Source organism: Desmodus rotundus, chromosome 6 (assembly GCF_022682495.2).
Source record: "Desmodus rotundus isolate HL8 chromosome 6, HLdesRot8A.1, whole genome shotgun sequence".
NCBI lineage: Eukaryota > Metazoa > Chordata > Mammalia > Chiroptera > Phyllostomidae > Desmodus > Desmodus rotundus.
Window position 1 is genome coordinate 93,650,833 of NC_071392.1, and position 26,994 is coordinate 93,677,826.

Below are 26,994 nucleotides of genomic sequence, written 5' to 3' on the forward strand. Positions count from 1 at the left end.
ATGCCAAACCCTTCTCTAAATAAAAGGAGTCTGTACCTCATGTGCCTGGGGAGTAGGTGCAGGTGTGGCTGGACCCAGGCGCTCTGGAAAGGTCCTGAGAGACCCCTCTGCCTCCTCGCCTCCCACCTCCACCTTTCTCTCCATTTCTCGGCCCTGTCCCCCCCAAGAAGGTGCAAACTCTCACCTCCTGCAGCCTTTCTCCTTGTGGCCAGGGGAGATGGCCAGGCCAGCACCCCCCACCCCCTCCCCTCAGCAGGAAGACTTCTTCTCCCCGGCCCCCACTACAGAACCCACTGCTTGCGGGCCAGGCGCTGTGCTGTAGGGCTTGTCGAACACACCTGCGGGGAAGACACAGGCTCCTGCTGAGGTGACTGAGCCCACACCCGCCCCCACTCCCCACCTGGTGACGGGAGTGCTCAGGGACAGAGGCGGCGTGCTCACAACACTCGCAGTCGGAGTGGCCTTTTATTAGGAAATCACCCTGCAAACACACCGAGAAGTGCTGTGCTGTGGGTTCCGCACGTTTCCTGAGGAAGGAGGGTCACAGTGTCGGAGCCGCGGGGGCGCAGGGGCCGGGGGTGGGTGGGCGCTGCAGTGGCCAGCATGCCCTCCCAGCGACCCTCACGACCCCGCACATGGACGCGGCACGACACACAGCTGCGCTACACGCAAATGAATGGTAAGTACAGAGTTCCACCACCACGGCCGGGGCCTGGAACCAAAGGAAGCAAAAGGGCAAAGAAAACTGAGTCTTTCTTTCCACTGCACGAAGGGGAGGACATCCCCAAATTATCAAAATTCCTCAGTTACAAAATACTTTCTTAAAAATTCCATTATTAAAAGAATAAATAACAAAATATATAAAAAATAACTTGGTTGCATCAAAATTATAACTAGAAGTTATAGCAAGGTTCTTTTGTGTGGCCTGCCTCACTGTCAGACAGTTAACTTCGCTCTGATGTCGTTTCTTTCTCTCTCCTGGTGTTCCGGTGTCGGGGTCTAATTAAAATAGTATAAAATTAATAAATAAAATGTCAAATAAATAGCAAACGTTAACATAAAAGAGGTTGTGGATATAAATACTTACATCTTGACAAAATTAAATAATTTACAGAATAATTAAACTAACTACTTTTCATTTCTTCCAGAAAGAGCCGTTTCTCTACTTTTAAATACTAACTTGGAATTGCTGTCACGATCGACTTGGACTCTATTTACACATAGGGACACTGTGTTTTTAACACGTTAAATTAAAATTTACCTTTTTTCCCATCTGGACTAGATCTAAAGGAAAGGAAAACCTGGGTGGTCTCCAATTAGGAATTTACCCCCTGACCTTGCTGCAACGGTCTCCACCTCGCTCAAGCTCAGCCGTGACCCAGGTGGCAGTGACGGTCCCGGCACGGGAGACACACAGAGAGTCACAGCCCCGGCCCGAGCCAGACGTGGGAGTAGAGGCCGCAGCCCCCCGCTCAGGTCCGAGCAGTGTCGGGGACCAGCTGCCCCCAGAGGGGAGGTGCTTTGCTGGGAGCCGGTGGCCAGCGGGCTCTCTGGGGCAGCCCAGTTGCAGGCCCGCTCTTCCCTTACCCTCTGGGGCAGCGCTTCGTTTCATTCTTAACACAAAAGCGAACGAACTGAAAACAGAACACACACTCGCCACACTGGCCTCCCAAGCAGACACGCCGCAGCGGGCGGACACCACAGCCCCCCTCCCGGCCCCCCAGACGCAGGAGCTCTGTGGTCACACACTCCGAAACTTCCCTGAGAACCACTGGAGACTTCGAGCTGCTCTTCAGATTATGTTCAGAAAACAAAAATAAATCAATTTGTAATACTTCGCGCTCTGCCCTCACTCGGGGAAGGGAGCCTGGCCAGCCAGCCAGCACATCAAGGGACGGATCTCGGGGCACCCCTTTGGATAACCCCCGAGGCCGTCCAGGCTGCCACCAACAAGTCACTGTGAGGAGGGAGTCAGCACGGGAGGGCAGGGCGAGGGAGGTAAACAGTGGAGTCGCACAGGGGCCCCTGGAGCCACACAGGGGCCCCGGGGCCCCGGGGCCCCAGTCCACAGGCCAGCCTAGACCTGGATGCCCCGCACGGCCTGCTTGATGCTTTCCAGGAGGTCCTTGTTCTCGGGGTTCTGGTAGCACTCCTCGTTGGAGTACATGTCGGTGAGGGTGGTCACGTAGGCGTCGAAGTTCTGCTCACATATCGGCTCCTGGGGGACAGAACCCATCTAGCGAGCCCTGTCTGCACAGCGGGCCCACGCGTTCCAGAAACTGGAGTCAATGGGGAGACCTCGAGTCCATGTCCTACCCAGCGCTGACCGCTCTACCTTCGGGATCCGTCAACCACGAGGGTTTGGTAGGGGGGTCACGGGAGATGCAGGGGGGCTGGAGCCTCATGGCAGCAGCCTGCCGGGCGCAGCACCCAAGGGGCAGAGGGATGTCCGCCTAGCCCCACCCCGACCCGGGGCAGGTAAGGCCCCCCCGGGACCACATGCTGCTCACCATGTGCGGAAGGCGGATGTTGGCGAGACTTTGGATGAGAGCCTGGCTCAAGCCCGACAGCTCCAGGAACAGGGCCTCGTTCTGCTCCTCGATGAGCTTGTTCTCCTGCTCGATGGTCTTCAGGCTCTTCTCCATGGAGGAGATCTGCACCGACAGAGGCAGGAAGGGCCTGTGTCCCTCTCATCCTCCCGGGACGCATCCCACGTCCCTCTGGGGGAGATGGGGGTGTGGGGCACATCCTGCCACAGGGTGGGGCTGACAGGGCCCTGGTCCCTGGTGGAGGAGGGGACACGGTGATACAGCAGTGGGGGTGTGGGGCCGTGGCTTCTGGTGCTGCATCCTCCCGCAGGGCCAGGAGGGGCACAGAGTCCGAGGCACCTGAGCTCCCGTCCAGGCCCAGCACTACCTTCCTATTCCTCAGCTGTAAGGGGGTTCTGCACCCACTAGGGTGTCTGGCTGCCTTTGGGGTCTCCCACCACAGAGACCAACAATGTGTCTAGCAGAGCTGTGGAAGGTGGGCAGACCTGTCCCCACAGCGCGTTGACAGAGCTCCTCCAGGCACCCCAGCGACACCCTGGGGCTTCCGGCACAGGCACCTCTTCTCTGGACCCCACAGGACACCAGAAGGGACACCCAGTCAGAAGCCCAGAAGCTGCTCCCAAGGGGCTCTCGGGTTCCACCATAGGACAGGGATGGCCAGGCTGCCTGCTGTGGGTGGCTCAGGCCACCAGATGAACCTCAGGTAGGCCTGTGCAGAGGTGCACGGCCAGCGCAGGGAAGGTGGGCCTCCCTGGGGCCTCGCCTGGAGCAGACGTGCTTGGATGGCAGCTCCCAGCCTGGCTGCACCGAGAAGGAGCCGGGGCAGAGGCAAGTTCACAGTATCAATGATACACAGAGCCGTCCCCAGTGAGGGACAGCCAGCTTCCGCTCAGAAGGCTGTGGACCAGGGAAAGTGCTTTCCTCCAACCAGGTGGCTCTGTCACGGGTGGCCGGGGAGCATCGGGCTTTGCCACCAGGTGACAAGCCTCTGGCTTTAAAGGTGTGAGTACGCAGGTTGGGTGAGTATCTGCCTTCTCTTTGCCTGAGCTCTCAGCAGAGCACAGGGCCCCAACCCCCTTGAGAGGAAAGGGGGAGCCCTTCCTAAAGGGTCCGTGGGTCACTATCACTGTCTTCGAAAGCGTGGCTGCTGGCAGATAAAGAGAAATCCGAGGTGCACCCCACAGGGCACTGGCACGGAGGGCCCATGGCCTTTGGAAAGGGTCCGGCCAGGCAGAGACAGACACAGCCCCACCACGGGTCTGGGTGCCCAGGGATGGCCTGATGCCCCCACTCTGCTTCCAACACCCACGAACCTGGGGGAGGTGCTGCTGGCCCTGTGAAGACCCTTCCAGGTCCCCAAGGCTGACACTGTCTTTTACGGGCCTCCGAGTGACAGGTGAGGCCCCAGCCCTTTGCCCGCAAGGACGGCACAGTGTTAGCCCCATCACACAGCAGCCTCGGGACAGGAGCCTCAAGTCCCGATCTGCCCTCTCGGCCCTCGGTCATATAGGGCCAGGTCCCCTCCTTATCCCTCGTCCCTTCAGCCACAGGGACATGACCACGTGGGGCCCCACCTTTGGGCCCCCACTCAGCAGCCCAGGGTGGGCCATGGCCTTCTTTTCAAAATGACCTTCACTGCTTTTCTCGTGACGACAAGCGTTTGTCGGGGGATATCAGAGAGATGTGATCCTCACAGTCCTCTGTCACCCTGTCGCTCAGCGGCGGCGGCTCTGTCTGGGTCACACTGTGCTGCATGCTTCCTTCTTCCTACAGCAACCATGTGGGCTCGGTGGCCATTGTGACCCATCCCATCGGCGGGGACACGAAGGTGCACATTGACGAACAGGTCACTAGCTAACTCAGCCTGCATGTGGCCTTGCTGGGGGGTGGCACCAGCTCCACCCAGGCGCTCAGAACCCTCAGCCTGGTAGGTACTGCTCTTCTGGACACTCACCCTGCCGGCGCCACAAGCCATGCCGGGATCCCAGCTATCAGCTGCGGGGGACTAGTGAGTGCGTCACAGGCATGCCCGAGTGTTGTGTGTTGTGCCCATCAGTGCAGCCCCAGGGCACCCTCAACGGCCTTGAGGACGGCTCAGCTCTTCCCTCTCACAGAGGAGGGGGCCAAGGACCAAAAGCGGAAGAACTTGGTTGGTTGGGGGCCGGTAGGCTGGGGTGGCACCACCCACCTGGGACTGCAGCTGCACCATGGCGGCCTCCATCTCCGAGTTGGACTCGTTCAGGTCTCGAATCTCCTGGTTCAGCTGCTTGATCTCCTCGTCGTTCTCCAGCACTGCCGCAGAGAGAGACCCCTGCCGTGGCTCTCAGCCTCACGCCCAGGCCAGCAAGGGGGCGGGAGGGTGCAGCAGAGGCCTGCCCTCCAGGTGGAATGGGGGCCCCTTTCCAAGCAGAAGCCCCCCACCTGCTTTCTGAGCTCCCCTCAGTGGGTGGCTCAGCTCCCACACCTCACGCTGGGGAAGCCAGTCTTGGAGACCGCTGGCCACATGTGTGTGTACTGCCTCCTGGCCCTGGGTCACAGATGGGAAAGGACAGACCTCTCTGGCAGGTACTAATGGCCAAGATCGAAAGGGAAGTGTTTTCTGATGATGCTGAGTCTCAGAAGCCCAAGCTCTCAGCCTCGCACACGGAGGACACGGCCTCCGGGCTGCCAGCAGCCTCTCCGACGGCCCCCGCCCTGGGCCCATGTCAGAGAAGGAGGGCTAGGAGCCTGGCCACCGGCCACCAGAGCTCAGCACTGCCATGGGGAGACCCATTGGCCCAGGTCAAGGGGTCCGTCCCTAGCACAACTGTCTCTGTCTCCCCAACACCCGCCCTGGGTAAGGCCCGCACACCCAGGGAGCAAGGGGGGCCCCTTACCATCGCTCGTCTTGAACTTTGTGCCGAGAACCTCATCCCCTGAGAGTTTTCCCTTCTTCCCAGCAAAGGTCGCTCTGGGACAGCCAGACAGGCTGGAAGAAAAGGTCATATGTCAAAAAGCAGTCCTCACCGCTGGCAGCCTGGAAGGTCCTGGATGGAACTTTCTAGCTCATGTCTGTTTGCCCCCCACTCCAGGACAATCCCCCAGCTCCCTCACCCCTCATCCAGGACCCCAGCCCCTGCCCCGAGGCCTTGTCCGAGCCCTGGGGGGGCTGCTCATCCTCAGAGAGGCAGGCCCCACACCAGGCATTTCGCTTGGTTGTTTGTTTGCAATCTGTCCCCCCACCTGCCTGCCCACGTCAACTCCAGGAGGGCCCGCTGTCCTTCCTGTCTCTGCTTGACCTCCAGAGCCTGGGGCTTGGTAGGCTCCAAGAAAGGCTTGTAGAATGAACAAGTGGATTAACTTTATAGATGGGGAGACCAGGGCAAAAACAAGGAAGAACAGGGTTCCTCATAGAGCCGGGGCGGGGGGGGGACCCTGTGCACCTCAGCCCTCACCAGGCACAGAGAGCAAGTGGACTGGCCAGGCAAGACTCACCTAGCCCTAGGGCAGATGGGGGGGGCAGGTGAGTGCCCGGCCTATTGCCCTGTCAGGGAGGGGTCCTGTCACCAGGCCCCTTGTAAAACAGGCAGAGGCCTGGCCCCATCAGGAGGGCAGGGCATGGGGTGTGGCAGACAGAGCTTTCCCTGAAAAGCTGGTGGTCTGTGGCCAGCCACATGTGGACAGGACGCTTGTGACAATAGACACACAGGAGACACAGGTCACAAGTGCCACCACCTGCTACCAACAAACATCCTCACGCCTCCCCAGTCGCCTTGGTCTCCTCTCGAGAAAGTGCAGGGCACCCCTGTGCCCCATAGGGCCCCCGGGAGCCTTGTGCAGAGCCCACAGCGGGCTCCCGCAGGACTCAGACAGGCCAGTCGCAGTGGGGACAGCTACCTCCGGTGCGTGAGGAAGCTCCCGTTGGCGTGGCCAGAACCATCACAGCCTGGCGTGGGGCAGGTGGGCCCCTCATTCTTCAGCGACTTCCAGGAAAAGGAGGAGCCGTTGAGCGAGCCCTCCTTCTGCCGGCGGGCGGCCAGCGGGCAGCCCGACGCGCTCCTGTGAGAGGCATACTTGCCACTGATGTGGCCGAGCCCTACGCAGCCTGGTACCGGGCACCTGGGCACAGAGAGGTCACAGGTGAGCCAGGGGTACTGGAGGAAATGCCCGGAGACCTCTCACTGGGAGCTAGAACCAAGCACGGGGCAGCCTGGGGACAGCAGGGGCCTGCCACCCCACTGCAGCCCAGGACCAGGCCGGTCACAGCATGATGCCCGTGGGTGTCCCAGCTTTGTCACATCTGAAACATGTGTTCTGGAAGGATGGCTGTGAGAGGCCATGGAGCTCAGGTGGGAAAGGTGTGACTCAGACACGCTCGGACACAGTGACTCAGCCCGAGGCTTGCTCAGGTTGTGGGGGAGGCGGGGTCCCTGTAGCCCTGTAGAAACCACAAATGCCCCAGGGACAGGTGAGTTAAGCTGGGAGAGGCTCAGAGTGCCCACTCCTGCCCCCCCCCCCCCGCAACGCTGCTGTGAGGGTCCCTGCAGGCGCAGGAAATGGGGAGACACACAGAGCTCTGGGGTCCCTCCTCCTGGCCCTCAGTGGGGATCTGGACCGGGAGCTCCCGGCTGTGCCTTCTGACGCCGACGGGGCAGGACTTTGGAGTGGACACGCGAGGCAGCAGCAGATCTCCCCTCTGCCTGCAGGTTCTCAGTCCCCTCCCTCCACCCGATGAGACTCATCTGACTTGATGTCTGTCACCCACGGCCTCTGCGCTACAGACCTGCCAGACACAGGACCCAGGAGGGGAGACACTGCCCCAGGCTACAGACAGGTTCCAGGGGTCCAGGGAAGCGAGAGGCAGGAAGCCACAGGGTGGGGGCACCCAGGGCCCAGGCCACCATCATAGGCAGCCTGACGAGTCCCCTCTGCTGGGCTCCTCTCTCTTCCTTGTTCATTCCACCCTCGAGGGCCTCAGGCCTTCAGGGTGTCCACCGAGACAGCCCAAGGTCATCTCAGCCTGCAGTGCAGGGTGGAGACACTGTTGGTGCCCCACAGTGGGCTTAAGGAGGTTCCACTTCACACCTGTTTCTTAAACCTGGCACCTCCCTGCTGGCAGGTCCCAGGGGGCACCTGGGCCAGGTGCTCTGAGGTGCCTGGGGCCTCACAAGATAAAAAGGCCAAATGTGAGGCCACTCTACAGCTGGCCAGACCTGAGGGCTCCTTCCCCCTTTCTTTACAAACCACCCCGACCCCCGTCTGGAGGGACGCCCCAGAACTGCATTTGCAGTGAGCGTTTCCCGTCCACCCGCCCAGTGTCCAGATCTTCGCAGCTGTCAGGTGACCTCCCAGTAACCCATGTGGGGTACCAGCTCAGGGGCTCCCATAATCCCTGGGCAAGCCTGTGCTGGGGGAGGGACACAGCAGCATCTCTTCAGTCTGATGCCACCGCAGCCAAGGACAGCAGGGCACACGGCTCCCGACTCCCTGCCCAGAACCTCCACAGTCCACTGTGGCCAAAGTGCGGAAGTGACAGTTTCACACAGCACAGACCCAGGGTGTCACAAAAGGGAACCCCGTCTCCGCCAGCCATCCAGAGGCGGGGCGCGCGAGTGCTAACAGAGCCCTGTTGCGCAGCGGCACCTGGCACACAATGACGGTCTCTGCACCTGCCTTCACTGATGCTCAGCTACGAATGCGGTTTATGCGGCAGGAGGCCTGCGAGAGAGGCGCTGCGGGAACGGCCCCGTCCCCGCCACGGGGCCACCAGGAATGCATCAAATACGCCCTGAACTGCCTTTTACAGTCTCATTCTCCACTTGGAGGCAGAAATCTTGTTTTAAAAAAAAAAACCACCAAGTTGACAGCACATTAGGAGGAGGAGCACCATTTTCCCCAGCTGACGTGAAAAATGCTGATGACGATTTGAGTCGTCTGCACAGACAGCACAATGCACTGACCACGGCCGGCCAGGCGGGCCAGCCGGGCGTCCATTCACACAGCTGCGGCAAACCCCAGGGCTCTCAGCAGAAGAACACTTTACCACCCTGGAGGTTAGGAGGTGGCATTCACGATGCCAGCCACTTGTTTTGCATTTTTGATTTAGCATTCACTACTTGTCACTGTAGAATTCAAGTACAGAAAAAGGTACAGCTCCTCACACCAAACAGCTCACAGGCCCCCTTTGAAGGGAGTGACGCTGATCACTCAGGCCCTTCCCTGCGGCCGGGCAGATGTCCAGGCAGAGCCAGGCCTGGCTGCTCCCTCTGCAGGGGTCTCTGGCTGTTCTTCACCCACACGCCAGGGTGGGCCTGCTCCCTGCTAGCTCAGTGTACCAGACCCCTGACACGGTGACAGGCTCCACCCCAACCAAGCCAGCCTGGGGCACTGGGCCACAAGGGAGCCACGGCCACTCCCTCCCACCCCTGGCCGGCCAGGAGGACCATCCCTGCTTTGCCACGTCAGCTCTTAAAGTCCTGGGCAAATTGCTTGGTGACTGACGCTGTTTGCACCTGCGGCCTTGCCCCCACCTGCTACTGAGGTTTCAAAGGGGCGGCCCCTCTGGCGGGATTAGCTGGTGATGGTACAAGCCCCCACGGAGTGGGGCACAGCAGGGTCAGAGTGCACACACTAGCCCCAGGGGCACGCAAGGACTGACTGCGAGGTGGGTAGAAGGTTGCGGGGACTTTGATCATGGGAGGCGCAGGACGCACTGCCCCCGCCACAGCTGTGTTGAGGCCCCAGGCCAGAGCGCACCTCCAGAGCTCTCACACCAGGGGTGTGAACGTTCAGGTGTGCAAGTGCCAACACTCGGGACCGAAGGGTTTGTCGTCTTTCTGACCACAGCCTCCTCCTCGACTCCTCCGCCTGAGCTTTCCCACCACACGGAAGTCTCATGGAGAGCAGGGCCCAGAGCGCCTGGGGGCAGCCCCACACCCTGAGCCCCATCCCCAGGTGGCCTCCAGGTGCAGGGGGGTAGGGTGCTCTTCCCCTCAGCCTGCGGAACACCCAGACCTGAGAAGCCAAGATGGGGCTGGGGCTGTGTGCCCTGGATACACCGCGCACGGCTTGAGCCTTCGTCGGCATCCACGTGTGTGGGGCGAGACCACCAGTAAAACTGGCGTTGTCGTTGATCGGCTGTGTTTATGTAAAGGGAACCGAGAAGGCACGCTTCAGTTTTAAGATACAGGAGAACCCCAGCTCTGCAAAGCGAGGGCCCGGGCTTACTTCATCAGCTCGGGGTCCTCCTTGTCGTCCTTCGTGGGCGTCACCTTGGCTCCACTTTTCTTGGCACGAGGGCAGCCTGACAAGCTGGTTTGGAGACGAAAAGCATAACCATGGTCCCAGGACAGCAGCTTCTCCCCCCAACCTGCCTTGCCCTCCCCTCAAGCCTGAGGTCAGCAGCCACAGAAGACCCCACCGGCAGGACGCTCGGTCCCATGAGCCCCACGCAGGGTGCAGAGGGCAGCCTCACCCGGTAGCTGAGGACACTAATGTTGCGGCTTACACCTTAACCTGAGGAAGAGGCCCACCCCCACCAGGCCCCGGGCATGGTGGGCTCACCTCCGGTGCGAGGCGTAGTTTCCTGTGATGTGGCCAGAGCCGTCGCAGCCGGGCGTGGGGCACCTGCAAAGGACAGGGAGCTGGGACCAGGGCCGGTGGAGATGTGCAGCCCCAGAAGAACACCCTGTGTGCTCAGGCCCTTCGAGGACCCACCCACCCACCCAGCCAGGTCTCACAGTCGGCCTTCTGTCCCCACCTCTGCCCCGTGGTGGCCCAGGCGGGCCGAGAGGAGAGCACAGTGATGCTGCTGGGACACTGGGCCCCTAGCCCAGCCTTCTGCAGGGGTTTGGGCTAAAACAGAAGGTTCCGGAACACAGAGGGGCCTTTACTGTACGCGAGTGGTCAGGGAGGCGGCCCTGACACCCGGGACTGTCTGCCTTCGGGGGCCACATTGCACTGTGCAGGCACTCAAACATGGTTACTGGACATCCGTGACACGCCTCCCACAGCCCGGCCCCTTGGGCGTGTCCTCACTCAGTGAGGGGTGGCAGGTGCCGGCAGAGCGTGAAGTGGAAACACCACACACAGAGCCACATGTTGCCCACGAAACGTGTGACGAGCGTACCCCGTAGAAGGTGGGAACCCCACTGTCATGGACAAGTGTGGGCTTTCTAAACTGCTTTCCCTGCCTATCCCCTGGGAAAATGGCTGCATATGCCTCGTCCCTCGTGAGGGTGCGGCCCCGGCCCTGGGGACAGGGCAGGACGTGGTGCTTGTGTCTGGAGAGACTGTTACGGTGCATCCTCACACAGAGACAACGGGGGCCCAGAGAGGCCCTAGGAGGGTCAGGGGACGAGCGTCCCCCATGACAGCAGAGGACATCAGCTGAGGGGCCCAGGGCCCTGCCTCCGGGTCCCCTGCACCAGCACACACAGTGGCCGGCATCTGGGGCAGCCTGAGGACCAGCAGGCCAGTATCGCCTGTCCCCACAAGAGAAACCCCCAGGCTGGCACTTAGCATGGGGTGCTCAACACCCAGGGGCCTCCTCTGGCCTCTCCCCACCCAGCTCCTTCTCCAGAAAGTCCCAGGGCCCCTCCTCCCTGCTGCCCTGGGGCCCCACATCCAGTGCTTCCCTGGTGTGGCAGCTGACCAACCAGTCCAATCGCCTTCTGGCCAGGTTTTGGGGTGACTCAACCCCCACTGGGGTTATAGTGGCTCCTGACCCCATCACATGTGGTCACATTTCAACCCACACATCTGGGACAGGAGGTTTCTGCATTTCAATGGAAGCCACCCCCCAACTCCACCACGGCGGCTGCTCCCACACTCCCACTCTGACATCGCGTGTCTCCACTGTCCGAAGTGCCAGGTGGCAGCCACTCGGGCACTGGGTCCTTTGGGCACATTGGGGTGTCCCTCCTGTGGCTCTCTGCTGAGGCTACGGCCCTGTGATGCCCTGATGCCCCACCTTGGCTGAGGGTGGCCTGCCGGGCACAGAGCAGAGTGAGGAGGACCCTTCTATTTTGGGGTTGCAGCTGCTCAGGCGGCCACTGGGGCTCTGCTTCCTCTCAGCCTCAGTGACCGAGGGACAGAGCTCAGAGGCCCAGCATGGGTGTCTGGTGTCCTGGTCCCTGTGGCCGCAGCGTAGCCCTGGGCAGTGGGGAATGGCCCTGGGATGTGTGGCGCCGGATGGGGCCCGAGTCTGGGGTACAGGGGGTGACTCCTGGAGAACACACACACAGGTGGTCCCTGCTGGACCCCAGCACAGGCAGGGAAGCTCCCCCAGGGGTCCCACTGAGGCACACTTGCCCAGGCGGGTGGGACTGCCCCGCCCCCTTGCTGACACCTGGCTCAGCAGCTTTTCCCAGAGACATGTCCCAGCCCCTGACCACAATGGGCGCATGAAAGGGAAGAGCTAGTGCCCTCGGGGTTTAATTAAAACCCAGAAACCCCATCACAGAGACGGCCAGCTGCACCCAGGTGGCAATCGGAAGCCACCAAAAAAGCCTGGTTTGAAAGGTAGCGGCACAGATGTCTGCCCCTTTGGACAGGCCGCCAGCACCCATCCCTGCCACGGGGCTGGTCGGGAGCAGGCCACACCTACACCCACTGTGCAGGAGGACAGACGAAACAGGACTGTCGGGCACCCGGGAAGCGCTAGGCCCAGCCCCTCCCCCAAGGCCCACACTGGGCCTTAGAGAGGCCAGGACTTGGGGGCACCGCCCCGGGGCTGTGCAGCAACTGGCGTTCACACAGGGAAGACTTTTTGTTGCTATTTCTAAGTACGTTTGGGGTTAGATCTCTTCACAGACTTTCAGTCTTGGGGGGAGGCTGACCCTCCCAGGCAGCTGCATTTCTGGCCGTTTTCCATCCCGCAGCATGGGGCCCACATGGCCACCCCCCAGCTCTGAAATCACTCAGGCCCTCAGCCTGAGAATCCACGGACACTAACCACAGGTGGACCTGACAGCAGAATTGGAAAGGAAACAGGAGAAAGGAGAATGGGAACGGTGGAAGGAGAAGGGAGGCGGGAAAGAAGGGGAGGTTGAGGCAGAAGGTCCCATCAGGACCAAGTGTTTGTTTGAGCTGGCTTTCTGGGCTGGATACAGGGACCAGTCCAGATGGGCGGAACCTCCTGGAACCCGCTTCATGGCTGTGACCCCCAGAAAGATCACCTGGGGCGGCACCTGCCCGACCCGGGTGCAGGAGCAGGGACCGCCTGGCCACGATGGGTGCAGAGTCACTTCCTCCAGCTGCTGGGGCAAGCGTGCCCCCAGAGCTTCCCGCCCTGCCTCTGAGTCAGCTCGGGTCCCCTCAGAGGCTCCAGGGAATTTGTCTGGATTCAGGGCTTCCCATAGCAGAGGAGCGAGGAGCAGCCCAGGAGAAGGCGGCCTGAGGGCCCGAGTGGGGCCTCCTTCCCCAGCCTGGCTTAGCCTGGGAGCCTGGGCCCAGTGGGGCCCAGCTTGGCCAAAGACATGAAAACCAAAGGCGGGGAGTCTGGACTCCTGCCCCAAGAGGACACCACTGCCTGGGAAGCCTCAGGGTGCACGCATCTCATTTCGGCAGGACCGTCAAGCAGGTGCTGTGCCCTGGGCCGGCCCTGTCCTGCCAGTCTGCCACCAGAGGCAGGGAGGGGCAGAAGCAGAATGAGGTGGGTTTGGCAGAGAGAAGGGATGAACCAGGAGGAGGCGGGGAGGCGCACCTGGGGGACCAGGGGCCAAGGCACAGGCACCGGAGGGGTTGCTGAGAAGAGAGGGGCAGAAGCTCCCCCTCTCATCAACAACATCCACTTCAGGGAGCATGAGCTGCGCAGCCTGCGGCCCACTGCGCAAGACGCACCAGGCACGGCCAGTTCAGGGCTCTCCCAACTCCACGTGTGGGGAGAGAGCAGGGCCCTTGGAACTGGGAGCAAATGGGCCAGGCCACCAGGGGCCGGAGGTGGTTCCTGCAGCCCTCGGCCGCCTGAGAAGCTGGCGGGGTGAAGGGCAGCACAGGAGCCTACAGCGGCCCCGGTGGGTAGGCACAGACAGACAGACAGACAGACAGACAGCAGCTCTCAGAGCACAAGGACACAAGCAGCAGTGGCCCCAGCCAAGCAGAATCGGCCCTTCCACAGCCTTGCCTCTCTGTGCCCCCTGCAGGTGGGGCCAGCAGGTGGCTGGAGCGCTATGGAAGGCCGATTTGGGCTGGAGCCTGGTGGAAGGGGACAGCAAAGCCAGGGAGCCGCCCAAGAGACGGGCGGCCAGGAGGGCAGACATACTTGAGGTCAGCAGAATGGGCAGCCATGAGGTTTCTGAGGCTCTTGTCAGCAAGAGGGCAACCAGAGAGGCTGAAAGAGAAGAGAGGGGGGTAAGCCAGAGAGGGGAGCAGAGCAGGAGAGGAGGAAGACCCACCGCGCAGCACCCCGGCCAGGCCAGCCCGAGCGGGGACCAACCTGCGGTGGGAGGCATAGTTCCCCGTGATGTGGCCGCTGCCGTCACAGCCAGGGGTGGGACAGCTGGACAAAGGAAAAAGAGCGTCAGGGGAGAGGGTGAGGCCTACCTGCCAGGCCTGCCTGGCTGAGCCTGGGTGGGGACAGAGGTGGCACCCGTCCTGGGTCACCCACGGGCCAAGGGGCAACTCCTCGGCCTCACCCCTCAGAGCTCAGCCGCAGCCTCAGGCGGCAACTCTCCCACACAACTCAACTCAAGAAGGAAAAAGGAACCAAATCAAAGTTTGGCGTGAAGTGAGAATGCCACTAGAGCACACGTGTTTCACGCACACATGTGTGGGTGCCCAAGAACACACAGGGAGTCCCTTCCTGAAGCACACGGCCTTCCCTGAGAACCAAGCCCCAGCCCAGAGCTGGGACCTGGCCGTCCTGTGGGGCCAGCTACAGAGCAGGAGACTCAGGACAAGACAAGGGTGCCCGGCACCCACGGAGCAAGGTGAGGGCTAGGCCCCTCTGGGGCAGGTGCCACATGCGGCCTCACACAGGCCCCTGAGAGAGGCGTGCTCAGTTGGGGTTGACCAGAGGCTGCAGGATGGCCCCTGACTATGCATGGCTCCCCTTCTCGTGTGATGTCTGGTCAGCCCTCTGAGGACAGGCTCGAAGGGCTAGCCAGGCTGCCAGAACTGGTCACAGAGTCCTGAGACAGCATGCAGGTCTGCCCTGGCACCCTGCCGCGGGGCAGACGGCTGTGGCCCAGAGAGGTCAGCCCCTCAGCCCTCTCCCTGCCATGCAGTCGGTTGGAACGGGGCTCTTCCTCGTCCTTAATCACATTGGGGGTGTAGGTGAGAGCCCTGCACAGTGCAGAGGGGACGGGAAACCTGTCCCCCATTGCCTGATGGAGTGGGTTCCAGTGAAGGACGCTCACCCTCTGCCCGCCGAGGGCAGCGGAAGGCCCCGGCCAGCCCGCAACCCGGGCCCGGCCCAGCCATGCTCCGGTCCCGGCTGTGCAGACTCCCTGAGGAGCCCTGTCGGCTGGGGTGGGTACTTACGTGAGCAGCTCCTTCTTTATGTCCTTGGAGAGAAACTTCAGCTTAAAGTTGGTCAGGGTAACTTCCCCGGGGTACTTCCGCTCCTCAAAATTCTCTTCCGACACTTCCTGGTCATCTGCTTCAGAAGAAGCAAAAGAATGGGCTGCTGGCTCTGACTGCAAAAAACCAGCAGGGAGAGGTTTTAACCGCCGGCGGGGCCGGGCACCCAGCCCGGGGAGAGGGACAGGGACCCTTCAGAGTGTTGTCCATATAGGCTGCATCTGGCGTCTCCTGTCTTTGTATTGGGGAGGAAGATGGCCCGCCCCCCAGACACAGAAGACAGCTCCTCAAGGGGCTGGGGCACCCTCCACCTCAGATACAGCTGCCACAGCAACAGGGGCCTCCCGACGCCCCACAGCGTTCCACCCCCGGCAGGTGTTTATGGAGGCTCACGGGGAACAGACGCCCACACTGCACTTTGGCATTCTGTCCCTAGCAACCGCTCAGCCTCTCGGGGTGGAGGTGCCACCTCGAACCTGGAGCCGAGGGCAGCCGCTCACAGACTGGCAGGGATCAGGGGAGGAGGAGGTGCCTGGAGAAGTGGCCCAGGAAAAAGACACCTCGAGGCCTCGTCACTATGGACTCATTAGCCTAAGCACGTTGCACAAAGCTGCCCTTCCGGATAGACGGGGCTCCCAAACCAGGAGAGCCTCCCTGGGGCCCAGGGACATGGGGCGGTGGACAGGGTCCATGGCCTGAGGCTGGGTTGTGGGGGGGCCACAAGGGGGCCACCATGTGCTCCAGGACGGGCAAAGCTGGAGGGGGCCCGAGACAGAGTCCAGAACCCCAGTACAGGGACCCAGGAGGCCCGGCTCCAGAGGTGTTGCCGGGAGTGACCCAATGCCTGGGATGTGGGGCCCCCAAGCCTAGCAGAGGCGGCCGGAGGAGGGGAGCTGAGGCTTCTTCCTGGAGGGTAGGCGGTGTCTGCAGGGAGAGGGCAGGGACAGGCTGCAGTGGGCGGGAACCTCAGGGCCTCTGAGACCTGGGTCACCCCACAGGGGACAGTGACAGTCCTGGGAGGAGACGGGGATGCTCGGGAAAAAGGGGAGCCCCTTGGGAAAAGCCTTCCATCAGCCCCCATCTCAAGTGGCTGGAGGGACTGGGCAGGGACTATCCACCACCCCAGACCACAGCCCCCACAGAGACACCAGTTCCGTGCTCTTTACCAGGCAGCACTTGTCTTGTGCCTCAGGCCACTGCCCACTGGGGGCTCCTCCCAAGGCCAGGAGTCCCCTCTTGCCTCTAACTAGGGGGACAGGTGGCCTGAGCATCCTGGGGACCAGAGAAAGGGCTGCTGCCAGAGTTCGGGGTGTCCCTGTTTGGTGGGAGGCCCACAACACCAGGGGACTCAAGAGTCGTGCCCGAGCCGTCCCCTGGGGAGTCTGAAAGAAGCCATTTCCTCCCCAGGCCCTCAGAGGTCCTGTTCGCATGTCCTCGGGGTGAAAAGACCACCCCTCTCAGACAGGACCAGGACTCAGCATCGCCCAGCGAGGAAAACCCCTCCCGGGGGATGGGCTTCGTCCTGGTCGTGTGGACGGCGGAGGGCCCTGGGCGCAAAGGGATAGGAGCCCTGGAGGCCCCGCCCCGAGAAGCAGCCCGCAGGCTGTGGGACCTACCTCCTCAGGCTCCTCCTCCCGCTGGCGGCTGGGCTTGGTGTAGTCCAGGGGCCGGTCCCACTCCTCCTGGCGGGACCCCTGGCTGGACTGGGGTGAGGTCATGCCGCTGCCGGGGGCACTGCTCTGGCGCTGGGAGGGGTCAGGAGACCTCACCCCGGGGCTGCCGCCGCCGCCACCACCAGGGAACGCACTCTCCCGCCTGCGGTGTTTGTGCATGCTCAGGTCCAGGGTCCCGTTCTCATCCACCTCGATGTCCGCGGCCTGCAAGGCAAAGGCACCAGCTGTGTCCAGGCCCACCCCTGCCAGCGGGCCATGGTTCTCAGCAGAGCTGCGCAGAGATGCCAGACGCATCCCTCACAAGGCTGCAGAGCCCGACAGAACAGATCTGAGACCCGAGTCCTGAAGCCCGCGTGGAAGAGAGGCCGCCTCCCTCCTTCCCGTGCCCCGGACCACAGGCCAGACCCTCGAGAGCAGGAGCTTGGTCAGACGAGAACATGGGCGCGACCCTCAGACGTGGGGAGACACGAGGGGACACGTGCGTGCACAGCCCTGTGGGCCCTCTTCGGCCCAGCACACAGCTCTCGGGAGGCACCCATCCAAGCTCTCCGGTCAGCAGGGGCCAAGGCTGGGGGAGAAAAGGGGAGGATGACCCTCCCCACAGACACACTGCTCGGCCCTGACTGTTAACTTCCCGGCCACTCTCTGCCCAGCAGGGCCCTGCAGGGCCACACCAACCTTGCCGGGCACGTCCTGCGGTTTCGTGCTGAGGTTCTCGGGCATCTCCCAGCAGCGTGTGGAGAGGTTCAGGATGGCGGTGGCAGCCATGTGCGCGGCCTCGGCATCGTGCGCGTAGTCAAAGCCTGCGGGAGAGGATGGGGAGCTGTGCCTGGGGGGGCGGCCTTTGGGAGAGGCTTGGCTGCAAGAAGGGAGCAACACAGGGCTGAGGCCCAACCTGCACGGCAGGCGGCTGCAGACACACAGGGGCTGGGGGGCAGCTGGGTGCACAGGGCCCAGCTGCAGAGAGGGGGGACTTGGGCTCACACCTGCCCACCCCCACCCCTGTGCTCCCCTGTTTCGGACTGAGGAGGCTATTTCCGGCCTGACCAAAGTTTGTACAGAAAGAGCAAAACCCTCCAAAGACATGCCAGCATCCCTGATATTTCGAACAAAAACAGGTGGCACATCGGTTTTGGAAGGACCAAAGAATTCTGTAAACAGGATGCATGTTCGGAATATCATCCAGGCATGAAAACTGTATCAAATATCTCAAAAGGCTGACTTTGGTGTCCCTGCTTTAACAAAGTAACATAATTGTTCAAAAAACATAAGGTGTAAAATGCTATCTTTTCTGGTAATTGTGCAGCAGCCATAAAATCACTCTCGGGTATGAGAGTCCTGAGACATCCCCAGCAAATTCCCAGGAACACAGAAAAGGCAGGTGTTAGTGGGAGGCAGTGCGGGAAGGCAGGATGCCTCAGACCAAACAGGTTCCGCTGGCAATTGTATCAAATTGTATCAGTTGGTACGTTTGTTATTAACATGTAGGAAACTCCAGTTCCCCCCAGGAGATGCCAGTTCCAATCTCAGGTACATGGGGGGTGCTTCTCCATTTCATGTGCATTTTCAGGGCTAATGGGCTGGCAATCCACAAATGAGTGCAATAAATGACAAAAAAAACCCAGGAAGGATCGCTCCCCAAGGTTCATTTTTGTTAGTACAAGCACCCAGGAAAATTTGTAGCTAGTATCACAAATAACACATGGTATCCAGCAAGACGATCTCCAAGCAGGAAGGAAAACGGCTCGTCAGGGCACCAGGCTCGGCTGGGCCCGGCCACACAGAGCTACATGCACACACCCTGGCTGCTGGGCAGCTGGGCCACTGTCCAGTCACACAGGCTGGGAGAAGGCGGCTGGGGAGGGAGTTTTCCCAGGCCGCACCACACCAGTCAAGTTATTCTTTACTGTTGGACACACACACCACAGAGGACCTGGCTTTGTCTCGCAGACAGAAAGGGGAAACGTGGAGTTTCAAGGTGAACAGGAGGGGTGGGTACTGGGGCAGCGAGGGCCCAGTTCCATCCCCCTCAGTATGCAGGGTGGATGGCCAGGGTGCCCCCTCCACTGGTCCTCACCTCACACCTCCCAGGAACAACCCCCCAACTTACATTTAAAGGCTTTAGGTGAGGTTTCGCTGGTCTGAATCTTTGGGGCAAGCATGCGTTTGCCAAAAACCTGAGCATCAAAACTTGCGTAGTCGAAGGTGACCTTGGAGAACTTCTCCAGCTCCTTGGCCAGGTTGGCCCTGGGCGTGGCAGGACCCACGCTGGGCCTGTAGCTTCCGTAAGGAGGGACCTCAAGCTGCTTCACGAAGCACATGGGTCTGGGGTACAGGGCAGATGCAGAACCATGAGGACAGGACCCAGGGACCCATCGCCTCCCACCACAGCTGGCACAGGGGCCCTTCAGAGCCCTGTGAGGGCAGACGCCTGGGAGACCCTCCCCCGAGCCCCACCACTGCAAGACAGCACAGCTGGAGGAGGGAGGGCCTGGACTTTACCCCCAGAGCTCAGGAGAGCAGGATTCCCACAGCTCAGCAGCCTTGCCCAGGCAGGGGGCAGCAGTGGTGGGGGCGGGGGAGTGACCTGGGGCATGTTCCTGAGAACCAAGACTCAGCTCTTCGTGGGCGGCAGCCACGGCAGAGTCAGGGACCAGCAGAAGACCACTGCCGGCATTTCATTCACTGTCACTGAGACTCTTGGAAGAGTTCAGATGTTTAAATGCACAGAAGTGGCATGAGCCCCTGGCCGAGGAGGCCGCCCAGGAGAAGACTTCGGCCAGGCCAGGCATGGAGGGGCTTCTGTTCCAGTCAGCTCGGACAGATGGGACAGAAAGGGGAACAGGGGACCCCCACCTGCCTCTGCAGTGGACTGGGGACGATCCTGTGTGCCCCCACCCCACCCTGGGAGGCCCCGGCTGCCTGAGGCATATGCAGCCGGGAGTTAGCCACCCCATCACCCACCTGAGGATCCGATCTGAACTGGAGCCAGTCTTGGAGGGATCTCCTGTCTGCGGTTGCTGTTTCTCTTGAGATTTGGCTAATTTTTCAGCAGCAGCAATGGGACACCCAGACAAACTAGAGACGGACATGGGAACAGCTGAGCCCTCTCCACTAGGCCCTGCCTGTCCAGCCAGGGACAGAGGCAGGCACCCACAGTGGCCTGGGGAGCCGCCATGCCTCCAGAACTGGGTTCTCTCTTCTGCTCCGGGCTCAAGCCCTCAGAGCACCAGCTGCTCAGGCCATTTGCTTGGGGCGACTCTGGGGCCTGCCCTGACCTGGCACCATTGCTGAGGGGCTACGTATGGCAGGCCCAGCGCACCCCACCCCCGCCCTCATGCAATGGCTCGGTGAGTACCTTCTGTGTGTGTTCCGGTTGCTGTTCACATGGCCCTGGCCCGTGCAGCCGGGGGTGGGGCACTTGAGCACATTCTCGTGCATGGCCAAGACTGAAAGAGAATGGGGGGCCCAGGGTGAGCACAGCCAGTCTGAAGTCTGCATCTTCCTAGGACAGGCACACAGCAGCTTGGGGTGACGGTCCTCAGTCCAATCCCCACATGCCCCCCCTCCCCGCCATGGCCTCTGCCTCCTGGGGCTGAAACCAACTCAGCTTCACAACCTCTGGCTGCTCTGTGACTGCCCCTGTCAACCTCAAGTTCACAGTTGCTGCCTCTAGCCCAGAAGTCAGGCTTCCTTTGAGCCTCCGGAGCACAGAGGAGCCCCACTGACAGCCTGTCTCCCCTCAGGGTGCCTGTGCCCCTGGTCGCCTCCTGGGGACCCTGACCCAAGCTGGCATCTCAAGTGGATGGCTGGGCACCCTCTGTGTCCCCAGCCTTGTAGGGCTTGAGTTTGGGCATCGGGACGGTGCTAACCCAAGGGACAGGGCCCTGAGTGGCCTCCATCCAAACACGAGAGCTGGCCCGAGCTGTGCAGAGCTACTCACTCTCTGGAGGGATCCTGTCCTTGTGGGGGCAGCCGGACAGGCTGCGGTGGTGAGGGTACAGGCCAGTCACGTGCCCTGTGCCGTCACAGCCTGGTGTCGGACACTTGATCTCACGCTTCTCTGCTCTAGAGGCATCTGAAGAGACACGGCCCCCGTCAGAGGTGGCCAGGAAGCCGTGCAGCGAACAGTGGGGGGCAGCACCGCTGAGCCGCTCTCTGGCTGTCCAGAGGGGAGAGGGGCCAGGGCTGGAGGGCAAAGTGACTCCAGCAGTCTGCCCAGGGGCTGGCCAAACTGCCCCAAACAGTGGGCAGGATGCACTGTGGTGTGCAGGACCCAGAGGGCAGCTGGTCTCAGAGCCAGGGCCAATTGCCTGGAGCCCCCATGCCTCGAGGTCCGGCCTCTGCACAGAGAGGTGAAGATAATGTGATGAGGTCCTCGCCAGGGTGTGTCCTTTGGATTTGACAAAACCAGGAGGCAAAGAGGTTAAGGAACTTACCCAAGTCACATGACTAAAAAATGCCAGGGCAGAACTTTAAGCTCATACCTCAGTTACTGACCTCCTCCAGCCTACGTGAGCCCAGAGAGGCCCCTAGGGTGTGTGGGGCCTGTCCTGACGAGGAAGGTCTCCAGAGAGGGGCCTTTGCCCAGGGAAACGCCTGGGTGGAGCCACCCCTCTGGAAGCACCTGGAAGCCACAGGGCCACATTTGAAGGGTGGGTGGCTCTCCGACCCCTCCCAACACCAGCTTCCCGGCAAACTGGCCTCCATGCAGATGCCCCGGGTCAGCACCTCGGCTCCTGCCCCAGGCATCCTGCGTCCCATGGCCTTTTGCCCCCAGCCTGGCCCCCGGCCTCTGCCCCTGGGTCCACGCCCTCAACATCATCCCAAAAGCAGGATATGGCATCTGGGACCCCTAATGTCTGTCCCACAGGAATGAGTCCTGAACACCTGGGTCTGGGTCTGTCACTCTGTGTCCCTGTGTCCCCCAGCATGCCCCTCTCCAACCATGTCCCACTGCCCCGTGGGACCCCAGCCCACCCCAAGACTGACACCCTACACCAACCCCAAGCTTCTGTCCCCTGAACACAGGCCTCCTGGTGCCCATGGCCCTGTGCTGGCCTGACTGTGGGCCCCAAACGGCTGTCCTTGAAGTCTGTGCCACCTTACCAGGGTCTCCCCTCGACAAGCATCCTCAGGTTGAATAATGTCCCCATCTCTGTCCCCTCAGCTGTCCCTGAATATCTGCCCCTGAGCCAGATCCACACTAGTGAGTGTTCCCAGAAAATGTGGCCCAGTGTCTCCACAGGCCAGAAGGTCCCCAGGGCTGTCGCTGACTCAAGTTCCGCAATAGCTCGGTCAGTCCCCAGGTCTGTCTGTCCCGCCACAACCCCAGGTGGCAGGTGAGCCAGGACCTTGCTCTGTGTCACGTGCATCCTTGTCCCTGGTCTGCGTCCGTCCCGCCCCCAGCCCGAGGGACCTCGGGAGGTCTGTGGGTGTGCACGCCCACGCCAGGCCCACCTTTGCTGCCGTAGGTCTTGCGCGCTGTGTCCAGGGGCCTGGCCGCCTTCAGGGGCTCTCCCGGGCCCTGCTCCGCGGGCCCGCACACAGTGCGCACCTGCTCCGCCTTCAGGGCGATGGCCTGCTCCAGGAGGCCCAGGTTGCCACGCGTCATCATGTCGTACATCTCCGACTCGTCGGTGACCGCGGACTTCTGGGAGCGCAAGTCCTCATCCTTGCTATCCTCAGAGGGCAGCTCCGCCACCACTGAGTCCTCAGGCAGGGGGCTGGGGAGCTCGGGGGCCTGCTGGGCAGCAGCGTGGGGGGTGCCCTCCTGGCAGGCCCCATCGGGCGTGGACGCCTCCTCGTCCTCGTCCTCATCCTCCTCTTCCTCCTCATCTTCCTCTTCCTCGTCCTCCTCCTCCTCCTCCTCGTGACCCAGGGAGCCTTTCTGAGGGCTGGGCTCCTCACTGGTCATACTCTCCAGGGCCTGGGGACTCAGCTCCTGGCAGCGGTCGCTGGTGACCTCAATGACTTCCTCTGCGTCCTCAGGCGGGATGAAGATGGCCCGTTCCCCTTCGTCACTGGTGGCCCCTTCTTCGGCTTCCTCTTGGACCAGGCGCACGGCGCCTGGGCCCAGCTGGGCTCCTTGGCCCGAGCCCTCCCGGACCAGGGTCTCCCCAGCAACTTGGCCCAAGTTCAGGAGAGAAGTTGCAATGATTTCCTGATAGCTGCCATAGCTGCCTTTGGAAGGGCCCGTGGGGCTGCCAATGGGGTGGGGTCCAAAGTGGGACTTGGTGGGGCTCCTTCCTGCAGAAGACCAGAAAAGCCATGTGGTGGGGTGCACAGGGAGGGCGGGTGTCCAGGCCTCTGGTCCCCACTTCCTGACACAGCCCAAAACACGGAACCCCCAGAAACAGGGCTCGGCGGGGTCCTGTGTGTCTCCGCCTCTGCCTGGACCGAGATCATGGGGAGTTTATTTGAGGGGCAGATGGGTAACTGCTAAGTGTAGTACTTTCTCAAGTCATTTCTCAAAACGGAGCTCAACTATTTAAAAATTGTTTCAGCCCTGGCTGGCGTGGCTCAGTGGATTGAGCCACTGGCCTGTGAACCAAAGGGTTGCAGGTTCAATTCCCAGTCAGGGCACATGCCTGGGCTGCAGGCCAGGTCCCCAGTGGGGGGCACGCGAGAGGCAACCACACATTGGTGTTTCTCTTTCTCTCTCCCTTCCCCTCTCTAGAAATAAATAAATAAAATCTTTAAAAAAATAAAAATAAAAATTGTTTCAGAATCAAAAAGCACCAAACAAACTTATACTTTTTAAAGGGCCTAAGTTCAAAGGTTGTAATGGCGACGACAAAGACGCACGGCGCTCACCACACACCGGGCCTGTGGGGTGCCCCCGGGGTGGGCACTGGCGGCTGACCCCAGACTCCCTGCTTTGTGAGGAAGCAGGCGAGCAAGTGGTCCGGGAGGCCATGCCAGAGCCCTGAAGGGAGGCTCATGTGGGGCCCACCAGGATCGGCTCCAAAATAAAATAAAGATCCACCTCAGGCCCTGCAAGGTCAGAAGACACCAGAAGCTCAGGGGTGTTGGGGGGTTCGGACCTTGGGCCTTTACACCAGCATTTCCAAGGGCTGAGTGCCCCACAGGGAAGACAGTACAAGCAGGGGTCTGCCTTGGTCCCCCTTGATCTCACCTGATGTCCAGCGGATGCCCACCCCACCCTGGGCAGTTTATCCCAAGGGCCAGACATACAGTCATATCCACGTGTCCATCTCTCTTGTGCACGGACACCAACCACCGCCTCCCACGGACGCGCCCCCAGCCCCTCCCCAGGAAGCCCCACCACTGTCGGGACAGGACGTCACTTGTTCTCAGGACGGGCTTCCTTGGCAAGGGGCCCTCCCGGCTCCCAGGCTGTGGCTCTCCAGGGACACACTGAGCGCCCTTTATTCGGGGCAGAAAGAGCAACAAAGCACCTTCAGCTGGCTCAGGGCGATGAATCTCCTCCTGTCCTGGCATCCCGGCCTCATCCTCCTCCAGGGTTCCTTCCGATTCATCGGAAACAGAGGCCTCCTTCACCTCGGCGTCCTCGCTGCCATCGCTGTCCACGCCGTAGCCCTCGTCCAGAGCCAGCTTCAGGGGGTGTGACTTCCGCTTGGACACCAGGTGCTGGGCCTCGGCACCCTCCAGCTTCCTCTTCTTGGCCAGAGGGCAGCTCTGCAAACTGGAGGGGGGGGCCCGGCCGCCTGTCAGTACCTCCCAGGCCCTCCTGCCCTTCACCCCTGCTCCTCCGGTCATCTCCCCGCCATCCCTCCGCTAGTAGCCCCAGACACACCAGCAGGCTGCTTTCGGACGTGACGTGAATTGTCCTGATTGTGTTTTCAGTTGCATTTCCAGCTTCTCTCAGAAGACCCCTGAGTGTGGGGCCTGGCGCCCACTGCTCTGCTCTGTGCCCACCTGGCAGGTCCTTGGGGGCCCCAGCCCATCCCTGTCCACCTGCAGACCCTTAACACCCTCATCCACCCTCCAAACTGGGGGCAGCAGGGGGACCCCTGAGGTCAAGTGCACCCCAGGATGACTCGGGCCACCTCAGTGTGCCCCGGAGCTGCTCCTGCACAGCCTTCTTACCTCCGGTGCCTGGAGTACTTGCCGCGGATATGGCCCGCGCCTGTGCACCCCGGGGTGGGGCAGCTGGGGAGACAAGCAGAGCGGTCACTCAGGGGAGGGGCCCCACCCAGACCCTCAGCAGGGGTCTCCAGACTGTGGCTGTCAACACGGCCGCTAGCAGTTGGCTGAAATTAATGAAAGGACTCCCCCGTGAACACACAAACAGCAGTTTTGTGAGCATGTTCACTATGAGGACCCGGACGCATGAGCTGAGCCTTCCAGCGGGGGCCTCTCTTGGAAGCTTCCGTTTTCCACGGACAGGGCATTCCCACAGCAGGAAATGGCCCCTAGGAGACAGACCCTCTGAGGTGCCCCAGGACCCCCTCCTGAGGCTGGCCCAGGGCAAAGCACCAACGGCTGCTCCAGGCCATCGCCCGTCTGCGGTGCAGAGGCCACTGTCTCTGGGGCCCTCGCCAGGGGAGCGGCGCTAGAGGCAGGGGGGATGCCTGGGAACATGCAGACATGGCCGAGCCTGGTGTGGGGAAGCCAGGATAGCCAGTGACCCAGAGCTGCTATGAGACCTTGGTGGGGGTAGGGTTGGGCCTCTTGCAGCGCCCCCCCCCTCCCACCACCTCAGGGCTGGTGAGCAAACGTGGATGGGGCAAGACCTCAGGGGTTCCTCACCCTCCATCATCCTGTCTCCCCACAGGACCAAACTGGGGAAAGCTCCGGAAACTTCTGTTCATGGACATGGACCATGCCACCCAGACCCCTTCCCTCAGGATCCAGCTCCCCAGGGCAGCGAGGGGCCTGGGCGGGCGGAGGGGTAGGCATCTGTGGGCTGCTGGACACGTCCCCCAACCAAGGCCCACAAAGAGGCACCATCATGGCGTTTTACAGAGCAGCAAAGCCCGGTAGGATGGGGGACCCACTGGCCGCCACCTTCCTCACGGGGCCTTGCAGCTGATGTCAGCGCCGAGTCTCATTGTTTCAGTAAGAAGCCGGAAGGAGAGAGGGAGGGAGAGAGACAGGCCCCTTTCTACCGAGGATTTCCTCTGCAGACACAGAGCAGTGGCCGCTGTCCCTGGCCTGTCTGTCCCAGTCTATGCCCCACAGCTTCACTCTCTCAAGAACTAGCTTTGAGACTTTCCACAAAAGCTCCTTGTTATGGGGGATTTGAAGCCGAAGTCCCAATTAGTCGATTAATCACTGAGTTAATCAGGCAATTAGGTGACAGCTGCTGGGGAGGCCTGTGGGGCCCTGGCACGGCCCCCAACACGTCACCTGCTCCAAGGCACACCTCCGCCCACCCATCCAAAAGAGGCCTGGCCTCCGGCCCAGCCTGTGTGCCTGTGTGCAGGGCTGCCGAGGACCCCTCAGGGGAGAGAAGGGACACGGCCACTCCCCGCAGCAGCCCCGGGGGTGGGCTCATGGACAGCCTGGCACGGTCAGCGCTGGGCGGGTCCCGGTGACCTGCCTTAGGGGCCTGAGCACTGGAAGTGCATTGTGGCAGCAGATGGGCCCGGACGAAGACGCCAGGAGAGTGTCTGTCACCTCTCCTCAGCACGAAGGGAACGCCCACCAGACCCACATGCCCTCTGGAGGCAGGAGGAGCTGGGGGCCCTGCCTGTCGCTGCTCTCCTCCTCACAACCCCCATGCTGCCCCCAGGCCAGGGGCTCTGCCTAAGCTGGTGAAGGGACAGCAGGGTGTGGGTGACATGGAGCTCGGGGACAATGGGGCCCAGGCCTCTCGCCCACACAGAGTCCTGCATGTGATTGTGCATGACTTTCTCCAACCTCGCGGCAACGTCCCTCTGGCACACCCAGAGGTCCCCCGGCACCAACACACAGAACAGAAGGCTCCGGCCTGGGAACAGCCTATCCCACCTCTGGTCAAACGGGGCCTCAGGCCGTCCGACACAGCGGCCTCTATGCCAGCCCACAAAGATGGCCCTTTGTGTCTGGCAGGGGCCCGGGTGGCAACAGGTGCTGCGGGTGGCCAGGTGCGCACCTGCCCCTGCCCCTGCCGAGAGGCAGGCTACGAGGTGCGGCCGGAGTGGAGGCAGGTGACGACAGCTGACGGGTAGCAGAGAGGGTGGGGCCTCATTAGGGAAGGGGGCCCCAGGGTAGGGTTGCTCGAGAGGGGGCCGCAGACACTTGTGCCAGCAGGGAGTCTCTTACCTGAGGTCAGCTCCTGAGGGCTCTGGGGGTGCTGGTGA

The 26,994-nt window shown here is 61.6% G+C and overlaps 1 protein-coding gene across 5 annotated transcripts in view; it reads right to left on the reverse strand.

Annotated features, from left to right (window-relative positions):
• Positions 1-592: 592 nt before the first annotated feature.
• The window catches only part of MYT1 (myelin transcription factor 1), a 48,805-nt gene continuing 22,403 nt past the window's right edge, over positions 593-26,994 (reverse strand). For 3 of the 5 annotated variants that reach the window (XM_045194962.3, XM_024559535.3, XM_045194959.2), the window contains 20 exons: positions 26,957-26,987; positions 24,797-24,859; positions 24,145-24,392; positions 22,184-22,972; positions 20,667-20,801; positions 20,082-20,172; positions 19,688-19,801; positions 18,834-19,048; positions 17,402-17,526; positions 16,667-16,927; positions 15,012-15,166; positions 13,966-14,028; positions 13,792-13,860; positions 10,092-10,154; positions 9,756-9,839; positions 6,426-6,647; positions 5,426-5,517; positions 4,738-4,841; positions 2,511-2,654; positions 593-2,218 (listed from right to left, as the gene is read on the reverse strand). In XM_045194962.3, the coding sequence (XP_045050897.2) occupies positions 2,078-2,218; positions 2,511-2,654; positions 4,738-4,841; positions 5,426-5,517; positions 6,426-6,647; positions 9,756-9,839; positions 10,092-10,154; positions 13,792-13,860; positions 13,966-14,028; positions 15,012-15,166; positions 16,667-16,927; positions 17,402-17,526; positions 18,834-19,048; positions 19,688-19,801; positions 20,082-20,172; positions 20,667-20,801; positions 22,184-22,972; positions 24,145-24,392; positions 24,797-24,859; positions 26,957-26,987 (3,209 nt within the window). In that variant the 3' untranslated portion in view covers positions 593-2,077. The remainder of the gene's footprint in view (positions 2,219-2,510; positions 2,655-4,737; positions 4,842-5,425; positions 5,518-6,425; positions 6,648-9,755; positions 9,840-10,091; positions 10,155-13,791; positions 13,861-13,965; positions 14,029-15,011; positions 15,167-16,666; positions 16,928-17,401; positions 17,527-18,833; positions 19,049-19,687; positions 19,802-20,081; positions 20,173-20,666; positions 20,802-22,183; positions 22,973-24,144; positions 24,393-24,796; positions 24,860-26,956; positions 26,988-26,994) is intronic. The other 2 variants (XM_045194960.2, XM_045194961.2) reach the window with 2 other exon arrangements.